Raw genomic sequence first — 17,889 nt, 5'->3', positions numbered from 1 at the left:
TTAGACTGAATTCAGCACAATGCAGGTTCCTCCCAGTCACCAACCTCACCCAACCCCCGGATCTGGCCACAGAGAATGAGTTGTGATCCTGGGTCACTTATAACAACAAGGGGAGAAGACAAACACCAGCATCCAGGATCACAGTGCCACACTGTCCGTGGTGAGTCCGGGTTACTGGAGATGGACCAATATCTATACAGTTACTTTATAAGAATTGTCCTATAGATTGCAGCAGGGCCCCCTCACCTCTTTGTATTACCCAGTATTGAGTATTACTGTGTCCCCAATTGTAAAGCGCTACGGAATTTGTTGGCACTATATAAATGTTCATGATGATGATGATGATGATGATGATGAATTGTCATGTTGTAAAATTTTCAAATGAATAATTTAGAAAAATTAAATAAAAAAAACAACAGTCTGCCCAAACCCTCCACACTTTATGATGGGAACAATCAAATTCTGATGGAGTCTGGCTCTGTGCAAGTGTCCATGGTATCATCTAAATTACAACTATAACTGGGGACATGGTACAAAATATAATCAAGTCCAGGTCCACAGAATAACCTGGGCAGGGGGTTGAGGGTGGAGGTTCTTTGAAGCACAATTTAAGCAATATCAGAAAATAATAACCTTAAATAATCCAGAATGAGTTCTGCACATCTCAAGGCATTTTAGGCTGTGTAACAAACACAGAAAGAATAATTTATTACTTACACAGAATACTGTTTACCTGGCAGTAATAATACCACCAGGGTCACTCAGATCTCATACTTGGTTTTATAGAACAGCACTAAAATCTTTAGCGGTCACTGACTTTGTCTCGGCCTAAAATTAACATTTTCACAATGATCGTAAATCTTTGTATACATAAGAGAAGAGAATATAACAAGTCGGCAGCTGCTATAATTATCAACATCTCTAAAAATAGCTACTTCTGTATGTGCCCAATTTACTTCTCCAGATGAAAATTAGTGTTGGAAATTAATTCAAATATGTCGGGTGGAAGTTTGGGGAGTGGGGGAACCCTACATCCACATATGTTCTAATGCACAATAGTGTCCGACAGAAGGTGCAATATCTATTCTATCATATTAACCAGCAGAGGTTCTAATGCATGTCTTGTCTATAGTGATACTAAGTATTGCGTCATAGAGCAGCAAATCATAATCCTCATCAATGCATGAAAAATATCTGTCCACACTGTAGTCCATGACCTCACGATCCCCCGCCAGTGATTGTAGACTTAGTAGGAGGGAATACCGGATTGCATCTTCTTCCAGCACATGTACAAGGCATTAATCCGGTGTGTGTTTTGGTGACGTCTAAATGTTGTGTTACATGTGAAGCGTTTTCCACACTCTACGCACACATGGGTTTTCTCCTCTGTGTGACTAAGCTGGTGTTTGATGAGGTGGGCGCTGCGGCTGAAACCTTCCCCGCACTCTGGGCAACTGAGGGAGGACTTAGCAATGTGGATCTTGCGGTGGCGCTGAAAGTCGGAGCTGCGGAGGAAGCTCTTGTCGCATTCGGCACAGGTATAGGGCCGCTCCCCTGTGTGGGTTCTGTTGTGGATCACCAGTGTGGAGCTACGGCTGAAGCTCTTCCCACAGTCCAGACAGGTATAAGGTTTCTCCCCACTGTGAATCCTCTGGTGGTTGACTAAGTGTGGGTGCTGGATGAAGCTCTTGCCACAGTCCAGGCACATGTATGGTTTCTCCCCCGTGTGTGTCCTCATGTGCATGGTGAGGTAGGTGCAGCGGCTGAAACATTTACCACACTCGCTGCAGGTGTAGGGCTTCTCCCCCGTGTGGGACCTTTGGTGATTCTTGTACTCTGAGATTTGGATGAACCTTTTTCCACAGTCGTTGCACATATATGGTCTCTCTCCGGTGTGGGTCTTCATATGGCGCAGATGAGCAGATTTACATGGACTGCCTTTGCCACAGTCACCACATATGAACGCATCAGGTTTCGGTGGAGCTCTCTGTCGTTTTCGAGGGGACTTTGTTGGTTTACGAAGTTCCTCCACTTTGACACTTGGAGGCATTTCAGAGGTCTTCTGTACATCAGCTTTCTCACTGTTATTCTTCTTCACATCGGACGTGGTCACCAATGGGTCAACACTTGGCTTGTTGCTCATGGCTGCTTGTATATCCTTCCCTACTGGCAGTTTCTTAATTCTCAGTCATGTTAATGAGAACTCTTCACAGTTCCTCCACCTGAAAGAGAAAAAGCTCATTATCATCATCATCATCACCATTTATTTATATAGCACCACTAATTCCGCAGCGCTGTACAGAGAACTCACTCACATTAGTCCCTGCCCCATTGGAGCTTACAGTCTAAATTCCCTAATATAGACACACGCTCACACACAGACATAGACAGACAGAGAAGGAGAGACTAGGGTCAATTTTGATAGCAGCCAATTAACCTACCAGTATGTTTTTGGAGGGTGGGAGGAAACCGGAGCACCCGGAGGAAACCCACGCAAACACGGGGAGAACATACAAACTCCTCACAGATAAGGCCATGGTTGGGAATCGAACTTATGACCCCAGTGCTTGTGAGGCAGAAGTGCTAACCACTGAGCAACCATGCTGCCCATTACTGTCATTAGGAATACACAACCGTGGAAGGAGATAAAGTGATCTGTACGATGACAAGGTTTTACGATAGTAAGCTCTTAGAACTAGTGGGTAGTGAGGACCCTGTGTACCCTCTCTCATGTCTGCACTGTCTTCGTCAACCTCCAATGTACGAGTTGTTTTACTGTTATCCAGCCCTGCAGAGTTCTGTGAAGCGTAACAATGATAATGATGATGATGATGATGATGATAACATGGCCAAGTGACTAATTTATAGGGATAATCTCACTACCTGCCATGCGCTGCCTCATTACCAATAAAACAAAGCATAAGGTGAACCATTTTGTAGTTATAAATCTCGCAGTGAAGGACAAGCGCCAGCACATATCCTGGTAATAACGGACATGATCCTTTAAGATGGAGAAAGAACCTTGTAAAGTTGGTGTTCTGGGTGTTACCGCTGTGTCCGCTGGGTGCAATCAGGTGATGCAGACACTTACAATAATGTACCATTTACATGAGAGCCGCTATCAGACACTTAGATTCACATTACAGATAATGAAACATCAATACTGTTTCCTGGATATAACCATTAAATTCTCGCTGACAAACCCAGAAAGAGAGGAGGGGGCATGAACGCCACCAGGCCACAAGATGGGTAAATAATAGCAGTAACAAAAATTGAACTTACAAACTTCTCAGATAACTGAATAATGGGAAATGTTCATTGTCACAATCAAACCTACCTGGGCATGCGTGACGTGAAAGGGTTAATCAAAACAAAACCACCTGTCTTAAAATGGCTAAAATCCCCCAAAATTCTCTCTCACACTGACTATTAAACACCCAATTCTGCCAACACTAAGATTTAGTTCAAGAGCTGACACTCAGGAGGTCTTCAGTGACCCCTGACTGATGGCGGACTAGAATCAAAACCTTATCTAATGCCAGTTATTGTAAACCAAACAGCATAAACCAAGCCTACCTGACAGCCTAATGAACACGATTAAAAGGAGTTTAATATGACAAAAAGTCACAATACTTATGGAATAAAACTGGAGATGACAATAAGAAAAAATAAATACAAATGCAAAACAGTTTTGTTAAAATAAACCAGCAATTAAAAACAGGAACGGTGTTAGCACACTCACATAGCCCCTGCACAATCTGCTGCCTGTAGAAAGATAGGTGGTAGGGACAATTCATCTCTACAAGACCGAGACCCAAGAACTGACAATTAGACCGAGACCCAAGAACTGACAATTACAAAAATCATTCCAGCGCTTTTCAAACCATTTCATTTTCCAACCAAATTCCCCCCTTTTCTAGAGATATCGGGGCAAAAGCTGTGCTGGAATACCAGCCTCTCTTACACCTTCTAATTAGAGATGAGCGGCCTCGGATATCTGAAATCCGAGCCCACCCGAACGTTGCCGATCCGAGCCGGATCCGAGACAGATCCGGGTATTCCCGCCAATTGCAAAACTGAAACCGAGGCTCTGAGTCATAATCCCGCTATCGGATCTCGCGATACTCGGATCCTATAAATTCCCCGCCATCTTCACTCAGGCATTGATCAGGGTAGAGGGAGGGTGTGTTAGGTGGTCCTCTGTCCTGCTATATCTCGTGCTGTGCTGGGAAAACAGCACAGCACAGCACTTTTTAAAAAAGTTATAAAAAAAAATATCCAAAAACAATCCTGCAGTATAAATCCATTGGTACTGCAATATTACAAAGTTCACTGATTCTGCAGAATAGACTGGGAATTAGTGGAAATGATTGTTATTGAATGTTATTGAGGTTAATAATAGCGTAGGAGTGAAAATAAACCAAAAAAACTTGTTTTTAACACTTTTTATGGTTTTTTTCAAAATAAATCCTAATCCAAAACCTTAAATCCGAACCAAAACCTTTTGTCAGGTGTTTTGCGAAACAAATCCGAACCCAAAACACGAGACACCAAAAGTGGCCGGTGCACATCCCTACTTCTAATAACACGTTCCAGGATTATTCAAACGTTTTTCTAGAACAGATTTGATAAGAAGTCCAGTAAACAGAGTATTATTTTTCCCAACATACCCACAGAAAACATGATTGAGAAGATACATTACCTCTATAGCATCCTTATGGGACTTGTCATGTGTCTGGTTCCGCTGGTTACAAATACATACAGAGGTCTCCACAAATATTAATTATGCAAAGAATTGTGTTTATGTATTTTTCCCCACATACAATATATACATACACTCATATAGAGTCCTGGCCAAGAGTTCTGAGAATGACACAAGTATCGGTTCTCACAGAGTTTGTTGCTTCAGTGTTGTTAGACCTTTTTGTCAGATGTTGCTATGGTAAATAACAAGCATTTCATAAGTGTCAAAGCCTTTTATTGACAATTACATTAAGTTTATGCAAAGAGTCAATATTTGCAGTGTTGACCCTTCTTTTTGAAGACCTCTGCAATTCGCCCTGGCAGCTGTCAATCACCTTCTGGGCCACATACTGACTGATGGCCGCCCATTCTTGCCTAATCAATGCTTGGAGTTTGTCAGAATTTGTGGGTTTTTGTTTGTCCACCCGTCTCTTGAGGATTGACCACAAGTTCTCAATGGGATTAAGGTCTGGGGAGTTTCCTGGCCATGGACCCAAAATGTTGATGTTTTGATCCCCGAGCCACTTAGTTATCACTTTTGCCTTATAGCAAGGTGTCCATCATGCTGGAGAAGGCATTGTTCATCACCAAACTGTTCTTGGATGGTTGGAAGAAGTTGCTCTTGGAGGATGTTTTGGTACCATTCTTTATTCATGGCTGTGTTCTTTGTGAGTGAGCCCACTCCCTTGGCTGAGAAGCAGCCCCACACATGAATGGTCTCAGAATGCTTTACTGCTGGCATGACACAGGACTGATGGTAGCGCTCACCTTTCCTTCTCGGGACAAGTGTTTATATAGATGCCCCAAATAATCTGAGAGGGGATTCATCAGAGAAAATGACTTTACCCCAGTCCTCAGCAGTCCAGTCACTGTACCTTTTGCAGAATACCAGTCTGTCCCTGATGTTTTTCCTGGAGAGAAGTGGCTTCTTTGCTGGCCTTCTTGACACCAGGCCATTCTCCAAAAGTCTTCGCCTCACTGTGCATGTAGATGCACTCACACCTGCCTGCTGCCACTCCTGAGCAAGCTCTGCACTGGTGGTGCCCCCATCCCACAGCTAAATCAACTTTAGGAGACTGTCCTGGTACTTGCTGGACGTTCTTGGATGCGCCCTGAAGCCTTTTTCACAACTATTGAACCTCTTTCCTTGAAGTTCTTGATGATCCGATAAATGGTTGATTTAGGTGCAATCTTACTAGCAGCAATATCCTTGTCTGTGAAGCCCTTATTGTGCAAAGCAATGATGACTGCAACTGTTTCCTTGCAGGTAACCATGGTTAACAGAGGAAGAACAATGATTTCAAGCACCATCATGCTTTTAAAGCTTCCAGTCTGTTGTTCTAACTCAATCAGCATGACAGAGTGATCTCCAGCCTTGTCCTCGTCCACACTCTCACCTGTGTTAACGAGAGAATCACTGACCTGATGTCAGCTAGTCCTTTTGTGGCAGGGCTGAATTGCAGTGGGAATGTTGTGTTTGGGTAAAGTTCATTGTCATGGCAAAGAGGGACTTTGAAATTAATTGCAATTCATCCGATCACTCTTCATGACATTCTGGAGTATATGCAAATTGCCATTATAAAAACTGAGGCAGCAGACTGTGAAAAATAATATTTGTGTCATTCTCAAAACTTTTGGCCGTGACTGTAGACTTTTCCAACCTAAGGAATTTTCTAATCTTTTATCATTGCTGGGCAATAAAAACATAACTTATCACGTATTAACCCCTTGTATACTTATAGATTGTGATTACTTTGACCATTTTATCGAAAAACAACTCCTATTTCTGTGAGGGATATTGACCACATTTATATTTTATTTTCCTAATTATTCTGATAAGGTCAAAATCATGACAGACCTGATACTGTAACCGACACATCCTGTGGACGGTGCATGTTTTAAGGCTGTCACTGGTTCTTACTGAATTATCAGAGCATCGTTCAAGTCACGAAATCCCAAGTCCTGTTCATCTCACGGACCTGGTGTACAGCATATAACGAGTAATGTCGAATACTCGCTCCAAGCTGCCACCAACGCGTTTCATCAACTGACTTGGTCAGGAGGGGTTAAGGTGACGACTCTTCATGTGCTGAGCCCGATACACCAGTTCCATGAGATAAAAAAGACTTTAGAATGATACAGTATTTTACATTGAGATCCGCTTATATATCGCACAAATCTGGTACGTGTGCAGTGGTTATGTCTTAATAAAATATTTTCAATTATTTTACACCATGGAAGCGCCCCCTCCTTTCATTTCTTTTTATATATTTTATACAACAATGAAATTACTTTAGAAGAACAACAATGGAGTGAAAACTGAAGGGGGAGTGTTTTTCCTGTGCACAATGACTTCCTGTGTAATCGTCTATTGAAGGACACTATCATTAACCCTTTAAAGTCTCCATTGTGTGTGAAGCTGTATATTTACTATTTCTACACAGCAACGTTAGTCATGTCCATGTATACAGGTATTTATTCTGTACCTGGAGTCATGTGGAGCGGACGCCAGTTGGCATAATACTTACACACTTATGACAGCTTGTCTCTTACATGGACACTAATCCACACATCATCATCATCATTTATTATATAGCGCCGCTAATTCTGCAGCGCTGTACAGAGAACTCACTCACATCAGTCCCCTGCCCCATTGGAGCTTACAGTCTAAATTCCCTAATACACAAACAGAGACAGACAGACTAGGGTCAATTTGCTAGCAGCCAATTAACCTACCAGTATGTTTTTGGAGTGTTGGGGGAAACCGGAGCACCCGGAGGAAACCCACGCAAACACGGGGAGAACATACAAACTCCTCACAGATAACACCATGGTCGGGAATTTAACTCATGACCCCAGTGCTGTAAGGCAGAAGTGCTAACCACTGAGCCACCGTGCTGCACACATCTTCACTATCTAGGATTAGTTCTTATTAATGGGCAGTACGATAAATACAGAGACCCAGCTGTCACATTGTACTGAAAAACAGCGCCATCTAGACAGTGACAGTCATGAAAAATGTCTTCTCTCATAGCCTATAAGGTGAAGTTGAAATGAAAATAACATTTTGAATGACTTTTTTATTTCAACTTAAGATTGGGGGAAAAAAGGTATTTTGGCAATATATATATATATATATACATATACATATTTGGATGTATAGATGTGTTTATCTGGCTGTTATACCATCAATTCACACCCTGGACTGGAATCTAAAAATACAATAAACCCCTGATCGGATCAGATGAGATTGTGCCCCCAGTGGAATAATACTGAGGGCGGCCGAACTGAGCGTCCACCTTTACTGGACACCTACACTCAGTGGCCACCTGTACACCTGCTCGTTAATATAAATTTCTAACCAGCCAATCATATTAATCAATGCATAACCACATGCAGACATGGTCAAGAGGTTCAGTTGTTGTTCAGACCAAACCCCAGAATGGGGAAAAAATTTGATTATTATTATCTTTTATTTATAAGACGTCTCGAAGTGTCAGCAGTGCCGTACACAGAGCACGGGACAAACCAGAACACGAAATACAGTGCAGTACAATACAGACTGCAAATAAATACATCTGAGTGACGATGACCGTGGAACGATTGGTATCAGACGGGTGGTTTGAGTATCTAAGGAACCGCTCATCTCCTGTCACTCACAACAGTCTGTAGGGTTTACAGAAAATGCTGCGGGAAACAAGAAACATATATTGAGCGTTGAATACACTTTGTTAATAAGAGCAGTCAGAGAAGATGGGCAGACCGGTTCTAGCTGACGGAAAGGTGACAGTAACAGAAATAACCATGTACATCAGTGGCAGAATAACATCCCCGACACGCAGCACGTCGGACCTTGAAGTGGATGGGACACAGCCTCAGAGGACCCCACCGTGGCCCACTCCTGTCAGCCGAGGCTGCAGTGGGCACAGGCTCACAAAACTGGATAGTTAGATATTGGAAAAAATGTGGCCTGGTCTGACAAACCTCAATTTCTGCTGCGAAATGAAGATGGCGGGGTCAGAATTTGATGTAAACATGAAGCCACCGTGGATCATGGATCCTTTATGCCTCGTGTCCATGATGAAGGCTGCTGGTGTAATACTGTGGGGAATGTTCCTTGGCACTCATTGGGTCTCTTAATACCAATTGAGCATTGTTTAAATGCCACAGTCTACCTGAGTATTGTTGCTGACCATCTGCAGTCCTTCATGACAGTCTACACCTCTTGTAAAGGCCACTTCCTGCAGGATAACGCTCCAGGTCACAGATCACCTCAAGCTGGTTCCAGTAACGTGACACTGAGCTCAGGGTACTCCAATGGCCTCTACAGTCACCAGATCTCCATCCAATAAAGCGCCATTGGGATGTGGTGGAAGAGGAGATTTGCAACAGAAATGTGCAGCAACTGTGTGATGCTCTCATGTCACCATGGACCAGAATAGAAGGAATGTTTCCAGCACCATGTTGTATCCATGCAATAAAGTATTCTGGCTGTTCTGGGGCAAAGACACAGTACTAGAAAGGTGTACCTAATAAAGTGACCACTGAGGGTATATACACCGATCAGCCACAACATAAAAACCACCTGCCTAATATTATGTAGGTCCCCCTCGTGCTGCCAAGACAGTTCTAACGCGTCGAGGCCTCCACAAGACCTCTGAAGGTGTCCTGTGGTATCTGGCACCAAGACGTTAGCAGCAGATCCTTTAAGTCCTGGAAGTTGTGAGGTGGGTCCTCCGTGGCTCGGACTTGTTTCTCCAGCAGATCCCACAGACGCTCCATTGGATGAGATCTGGGGAATTTGGAGGCCAAGTCAACACCTTGAACTCATGTTCCTCAAACCATTCCTGAACAAGTCCTGCAGTGTGACAGGGGCATTATCCTGCTGTAAGAGGTCACTGCCATCAGGGAATACCGCTGCCATGAGGGGTGTACTTGGTCTGCAGCAATGATCAGGTAGGTGGTACGTGTCACAGTAACATCCACATGAATGCCAGGACCCAGGTTTCCCAGCAGAACATTGCCCAGAGCATCACACTGCCTCCGCCGGCTGCCATCTCTTCCTATAGTACATCCTGCGGCCATCTCTTCCCCAGGTAAATGATACACACGCACCCGACCGTCCACATCATGTAAAAGGAAACGTCATTCATCAGACCAGGCCACCTACTTCCATTAGTCCATGATCCACGTCTGGCGCTCACGAGCCCATTGTAGGTGCTCTCACCGGTGGACAGGGGTCAGCAGGGGCTCTGTGACCGGTCTGCGGCTGCGCAGCCCCTTATAACAATATTATACCAATGTCACTCACTTCACGAGTCAGCGGTTTTAATGGCGTGGATGACAGTGTACATATATATATATATATATACTGTATATACTGCTGCACCCTCCGCAGCCGGTGACACCTGACGTCTCCTTCACCCAATAATCTACATTTCCCACAGTCCCCCCAGATCTCTGTACCCCACTAGTAATGATACACATCTACCTGCAGGTATCTCCTAGGGAGCACTACAGAGCCCAGCAGGCCCTGGTACCTGTCACAGGATGGGAGAATTACACCTAACATGCAGGAGAACATCGGGACTGTCTCACAGAACTAGAGTGCGAGCTCCTGGGGTCAGACACACAGGACAGGCTCTTACCCTGCAGGCTCAGGCTGGAGCAGTCCTAACACCGCGCTGCATGCTGGGACTCGTAGTCCTACAGCCCGGAACTACAACTCCCGGCAGCCCCCGCTCCGCGGCCGGAAACGAATCAATTCTGTCACGTGACGACCGGCGCCCATTACACCCGCACCTCAGGGGTTAATCACTACATGTATGTGACAGGGAAGGGGTTGATCACTACATGTATGTGACAGGGAAGGGGTTAATCACTACATGTATGTGACAGGGAAGGGCTACATCACTACATGTATGTGACAGGGAAGGGTTAATTACATGTATGTGACAGGGAAGGGGTTGATCACTACATGTATGTGACAGGGAAGGGGTTGATCACTACATGTATGTGACAGGGAAGGGTTAATTACATGTATGTGACAGGGAAGTGTTAATCACTACATGTATGTGACAGGGAAGGGTTAATTACATGTATGTGACAGGGAAGGGGTTGATCACTACATGTATGTGACAGGGAAGGGCTACATCACTACATGTATGTGACAGGGAAGGGTTAATTACATGTATGTGACAGGGAAGGGGTTGATCACTACATGTATGTGACAGGGAAGGGGTTGATCACTACATGTATGTGACAGGGAAGGGTTAATTACATGTATGTGACAGGGAAGTGTTAATCACTACATGTATGTGACAGGGAAGGGTTAATTACATGTATGTGACAGGGAAGTGTTAATCACTACATGTATGTGACAGGGAAGGGGTTAATCACTACATGTATGTGACGGAAGAGGTTCATCACTACATGTATGTGACAGGGAAGGGTTAATTACATGTATGTGACAGGGAAGTGTTAATCACTACATGTATGTGACAGGGAAGGGCTACATCACTACATGTATGTGACAGGGAAGGGTTAATTACATGTATGTGACAGGGAAGGGGTTGATCACTACATGTATGTGACGGAAGAGGTTCATCACTACATGTATGTGACAGGGAAGGGTTAATTACATGTATGTGACAGGGAAGTGTTAATCACTACATGTATGTGACAGGGAAGGGGTTGATCACTACATGTATGTGACAGGGAAGGGGTTAATCACTACATGTATGTGACAGGGAAGGGGTTAATCACTACATGTATGTGACAGGGAAGGGGTTAATCACTACATGTATGTGACAGGGAAGGGTTAATTACATGTATGTGTCAGGGAAGGGGTTGATCACTACATGTATGTGACAGGGAAGGGGTTGATCACTACATGTATGTGACAGGGAAGGGGTTAATCACTACATGTATGTGACGGAAGAGGTTCATCACTACATGTATGTGACAGGGAAGGGTTAATTACATGTATGTGACAGGGAAGGGGTTAATCACTACATGTATGTGACAGGGAAGGGGTTGATCACTACATGTATGTGACAGGGAAGGGGTTAATCACTACATGTATGTGACAGGGAAGGGGTTAATCACTACATGTATGTGACAGGGAAGGGTTAATTACATGTATGTGTCAGGGAAGGGGTTGATCACTACATGTATGTGACAGGGAAGGGGTTGATCACTACATGTATGTGACAGGGAAGGGGTTAATCACTACATGTATGTGACAGGGAAGGGGTTAATCACTACATGTATGTGACAGGGAAGGGTTAATTACATGTATGTGTCAGGGAAGGGGTTGATCACTACATGTATGTGACAGGGAAGGGGTTGATCACTACATGTATGTGACAGGGAAGGGGTTAATCACTACATGTATGTGACGGAAGAGGTTCATCACTACATGTATGTGACAGGGAAGGGTTAATTACATGTATGTGACAGGGAAGGGTTAATCACTACATGTATGTGACAGGGAAGGGTTAATTACATGTATGTGTCAGGGAAGGGTTAATCACTACATGTATGTGACAGGGAAGGGTTAATTACATGTATGTGTCAGGGAAGGGGTTGATCACTACATGTATGTGACAGGGAAGGGGTTGATCACTACATGTATGTGACAGGGAAGGGGTTAATCACTACATGTATGTGACAGGGAAGGGGTTAATCACTACATGTATGTGACAGGGAAGGGTTAATTACATGTATGTGTCAGGGAAGGGGTTGATCACTACATGTATGTGACAGGGAAGGGGTTAATCACTACATGTATGTGACAGGGAAGGGGTTAATCACTACATGTATGTGACAGGGAAGGGTTAATTACATGTATGTGTCAGGGAAGGGGTTCATCACTACATGTATGTGACAGGGAAGGGGTTGATCACTACATGTATGTGACAGGGAAGGGCTACATCACTACATGTATGTGACAGGGAAGAGGTTCATCACTACATGTATGTGACAGGGAAGGGTTAATTACATGTATGTGACAGGGAAGGGGTTCATCACTACATGTATGTGTCAGGGAAGGGGTTGATCACTACATGTATGTGACAGGGAAGGGGTTAATCACTACATGTATGTGACAGGGAAGGGGTTAATCACTACATGTATGTGACAGGGAAGGGGTTAATCACTACATGTATGTGTCAGGGAAGGGTTAATTACATGTATGTGACAGGGAAGGGTTAATTACATGTATGTGTCAGGGAAGGGGTTAATCACTACATGTATGTGACAGGGAAGGGTTAATTACATGTATGTGACAGGGAAGGGGTTGATCACTACATGTATGTGACAGGGAAGGGTTAATTACATGTATGTGACAGGGAAGGGGTTCATCACTACATGTATGTGTCAGGGAAGGGGTTGATCACTACATGTATGTGACAGGGAAGGGGTTAATCACTACATGTATGTGACAGGGAAGGGGTTAATCACTACATGTATGTGACAGGGAAGGGGTTAATCACTACATGTATGTGTCAGGGAAGGGTTAATTACATGTATGTGACAGGGAAGGGGTTCATCACTACATGTATGTGTCAGGGAAGGGGTTGATCACTACATGTATGTGACAGGGAATAGGTTAATCACTACATGTATGTGACAGGGAAGGGTTAATTACATGTATGTGTCAGGGAAGGGGTTGATCACTACATGTATGTGACAGGGAAGGGGTTGATCACTACATGTATGTGACAGGGAAGGGGTTAATCACTACATGTATGTGACAGGGAAGGGGTTAATCACTACATGTATGTGACAGGGAAGGGTTAATTACATGTATGTGTCAGGGAAGGGGTTGATCACTACATGTATGTGACAGGGAAGGGGTTAATCACTACATGTATGTGACAGGGAAGGGGTTAATCACTACATGTATGTGACAGGGAAGGGTTAATTACATGTATGTGTCAGGGAAGGGGTTGATCACTACATGTATGTGACAGGGAAGGGGTTGATCACTACATGTATGTGACAGGGAAGGGCTACATCACTACATGTATGTGACAGGGAAGAGGTTCATCACTACATGTATGTGACAGGGAAGGGTTAATTACATGTATGTGACAGGGAAGGGGTTCATCACTACATGTATGTGTCAGGGAAGGGGTTGATCACTACATGTATGTGTCAGGGAAGGGGTTGATCGCTACATGTATGTGACAGGGAAGGGGTTAATCACTACATGTATGTGACAGGGAAGGGGTTAATCACTACATGTATGTGACAGGGAAGGGTTAATTACATGTATGTGTCAGGGAAGGGGTTGATCACTACATGTATGTGACAGGGAAGGGGTTAATCACTACATGTATGTGACAGGGAAGGGGTTAATCACTACATGTATGTGACAGGGAAGGGGTTGATCACTACATGTATGTGACAGGGAAGGGCTACATCACTACATGTATGTGACAGGGAAGGGGTTCATCACTACATGTATGTGACAGGGAAGGGTTAATTACATGTATGTGACAGGGAAGGGGTTCATCACTACATGTATGTGACAGGGAAGGGGTTAATCACTACATGCATGTGTAAGGGAAGCCAACCATACTAAACGCAATGTCCGTGTGCTGTAAAACGCATGTAAATCAGCGCCGCGTGCACCGGAATTGATCCAGGAGCGGATGTGAAGAAACGAGCGCTGATGAGTACGGGTCTAGGTCTGCTCAGATCTACTACAAGATGCTGCAGGATAAACTAAATTATTAATTTGCAAAAGAACATACCGAGAAAAAATTACTTTTCAATTACTGTCACCTGGTAATATAGGGTTAGTGGTAAAACAGTTAAAAAAGTGTTTTCTTTCATGAAATATATTTATTAGGACGTTGTTAATGTCAGCGGAACATAAAATACTTTACAAGTACAGTTGCTCCTGATCAGACACGTTACAGCCGCCATCACTAGTAATCAGCACTTAGACTAACCCTGTAGCTGGAGCGAGAGATACAGAAGAAAAACAAGTAACGTTGAGATGCTCAGACCTGGCTGTGAGCACTTTCATTGGTTCGTGTAGCGGCTCCGTCGGGTCCATGTTGACAATTGTCAGAATTAGTTTTTTTTTATTCCTATTGGATTATTCTGCGAGGACTTCAGGCTGGAAGACAAGAGGATCCCTGCGGATTTATCTGTACAATAAAGATGGAAATTGCGTCTATGTATTTACTATTAGATTTGTGGAACTACAAGTTTCAGCATGCCTTGCTGTGGCTGCACAGTCATGCTGGTAATTCTGCACAGTTAAGGGCTGTCATGGCTTCCTTGGACTTGTAGTTACACACGTTTAAGTGATGTTTTTCTCACTTCTACAGGTTATCCCTGGTGCTGGTGACACTTAGAGGTGGCTTTCGTCTTTTTTTTAAAACAATTGAAGCTTTTCTAACAACAGTAATGTTATTATTGTCATTGTTGACATTTCACCACAAGTTTTGCGTCTATTTGGCGATGCAGCATGTTCTACACTGGAGTACAACATACATGTCCTTACTGCGAGCAGCTAGTCTGCCTCTCCAGGTGAGGGGCTGCAAGCACCAGTTGTACTTGACTTAAAATGACACTTGGGGGCATTTTCAATTGTGCATGGAGTGAGTGCCTTCCTGCCCGTTCCAGAGGCACTCCGCGTTACCGCAACATCGACAATTTCTCTTCGCCCCCCCCCCCCCCCCCAATAGGGCTGCCATATTAACTGATTGTGTAACCACAACGTTCGCGGGTAATTGAATGTTGCTCTTATCATAGACCAGCACGTAATACCGAGCAGTGACAAGCACATTATACCAATCAGAGACCAGCACATTATACCGAGCAGTGACAAGCACATTATACCAATCAGAGACCAGCATATTATACCGAGAACTGACCAGCACATTATACCAAGAACTGACCAGCACATTATACCGAAGAGAGACCAGCACATTATACTGAACAGAGACCAGCACATAATACCAATCAGAGACCAGCACATAATACCAATCAGAGACCAGCACATAATACCAATCAGAGACCAGCACATAATACCAATCAGAGACCAGCACATAATACAGAGCAGAGACCAGCACATTATACCGAGAACTCACCAGCACATTATACCGAGAACTGACCAGCACATTATACCGAGCAGTGACCAGCACATTATACCGAGAACTGACCAGCACATTATACCGAGCAGTGACCAGCACATTATACTGAGAACTGACCAGCACATTATACCAGAGACCAGCACATTATACCGAGCAGTGACCAGCACATTATACTGAGAACTGACCAGCACATTATACCGAGCAGTGACCAGCACATTATACTGAGAACTGACCAGCACATTATACCGAGCAGTGACCAGCACATTATACTGAGAACTGACCAGCACATTATACCGAGCAGTGACCAGCACATTATACTGAGAACTGACCAGCACATTATACCAGAGACCAGCACATTATACTGAGAACTGACCAGCACATTATACCGAGCAGTGACCAGCACATTATACTGAGAACTGACCAGCACATTATACCGAGCAGTGACCAGCACATTATACTGAGAACTGACCAGCACATTATACCAGAGACCAGCACATTATACGAGCAGTGACCGCCACATTATTTTTCACCACCAAAAGCATTGACCAAAATATTATACTGTACATTGACCGGCACACTGTGCCCAGGAACATCTACCACATTGCTCCCCAGTAATGACCTACATATTATACCCAGCATTGTGCTACATTTGTATCCAGCATGTCTAATGATTGACATTCCTCTTTAATCATGATAGTTCCTGTACTGTTCCAGTCTCCTCAGCTTGGCTGTATAACATTTCATACTTCATATGTTTCCTGACCATCGTCCCTTCCGCTTCTCCTGATGACTTGTTTCCTGCTGTTATACATTAAGCGCCTGTTCAGAGGCAATCCTAGTGCCTGGAAACCCCCCTCCAAGCCTGGGGCACTGTATAATTGAGGTAGCTGGACTCTGCTCCCACTTCACACGGCTCTGCTTGAAAAGGGAGAGCTGCGTACACCTAACAGTAGAGCACGCAGCATTGTCCATTATGGGGATAGGAAGAGTTGGAGAGCAGCCAAACACTGTCTAAAATTATAGCCACGCCCCCATGCATGCTGGTCCCGCCCACTGGCGGGGTGGTGTGGAAACCCCCCTCTACATATCCTGCGTTTGCCCCTGCTGTTTCATACTCTGTGTGTTACATTGTTATTGTGACAGTAAGTCCTTCTCATGGATAAACCCACAGAACTGTCACCTGGAAACACATCCCCCATAATATCTCAGACACATCACATGACCTGCTGGAGATGGGACAACACTTGTCCTTTCATGGTCTGTGTCCTGAGGGCTCCACACATGACCCGTCTATTACTATATGTCAGTCTGTCCACGTGGGGACGTGACACAGTGGGCTTTGTGTAACCCTGGTTTCCTGGACATTTCAAAAGGGAATCCTGCTTCTGCAGCACATTTCTTGCAGGAACTGTATCCCTGTCTGTATTTTTTCACTCTGATCCCCGGACACCACATATTGATTTCTAGTATGGCTGTTTTATTTCATTGCTGGTGTTTCCTGACATCTGAGAGCTGTAATTATTGGATTTATGTCCAGTAATGTTGTGGAGAGGAGATTGTTATACAGCTGGGATATGTTTGTACTATTCAGGATCCGCAGACATGAGCTCACTGCTTAAATGTTTTTTTTAGCATTATCCAAATATACTTGTAGACATTACATTAACTAGTTACATTCATAGAATTATTCCCATTAATTAGACATTACTCGCATTAGACTTTACTCACCTTAATTACAATCCCTTTTCTCTGATCAGCTGATCAATTAGCAAAGACTGAGTTATTTTTAGTACTTCCCAATTATATATTTGCATTCACTCACTAAGGGGAGACGTGTTGGGTTTTTCTACACTAAGGGGCGTATTCAATTGTTTGCCGTGACCGCCGAAAAACAAGCGCGTTAAAACTATTACCGTTTATACGGTAATTACTCGCTCAATTTCAGCTCGCAGCTCCCTGAGCAGCGAGCTGAAATTGAGCGAGTAAATTACCGTATGAACGGTAATTACGTGCAATATTACTGTATAAACGG

The 17,889-nt window shown here is 44.0% G+C and overlaps 1 protein-coding gene across 1 annotated transcript; it reads right to left on the bottom strand.

Annotated features, from left to right (window-relative positions):
* Window positions 1-684: 684 nt before the first annotated feature.
* Window positions 685-10,479, bottom strand: LOC142159417 (uncharacterized). The gene is made up of 2 exons (XM_075214296.1): window positions 10,392-10,479; window positions 685-2,222 (listed from the first exon to the last, which is right to left on the bottom strand). Exon 2 carries the CDS (start codon window positions 2,141-2,143, stop codon window positions 1,247-1,249), a length of 897 nt encoding a protein of 298 aa, XP_075070397.1. The 5' UTR covers window positions 2,144-2,222; window positions 10,392-10,479; the 3' UTR covers window positions 685-1,246.
* Between the last annotated feature and the right edge of the window lie 7,410 nt (window positions 10,480-17,889).

The sequence above is a fragment of the Mixophyes fleayi genome, chromosome 5 (assembly GCF_038048845.1).
Source record: "Mixophyes fleayi isolate aMixFle1 chromosome 5, aMixFle1.hap1, whole genome shotgun sequence".
Taxonomy (NCBI): Eukaryota; Metazoa; Chordata; class Amphibia; order Anura; family Limnodynastidae; genus Mixophyes; species Mixophyes fleayi.
Note: the sequence above shows the minus strand (reverse complement) of the source record. Positions and strands in the feature narration are given on the sequence as shown.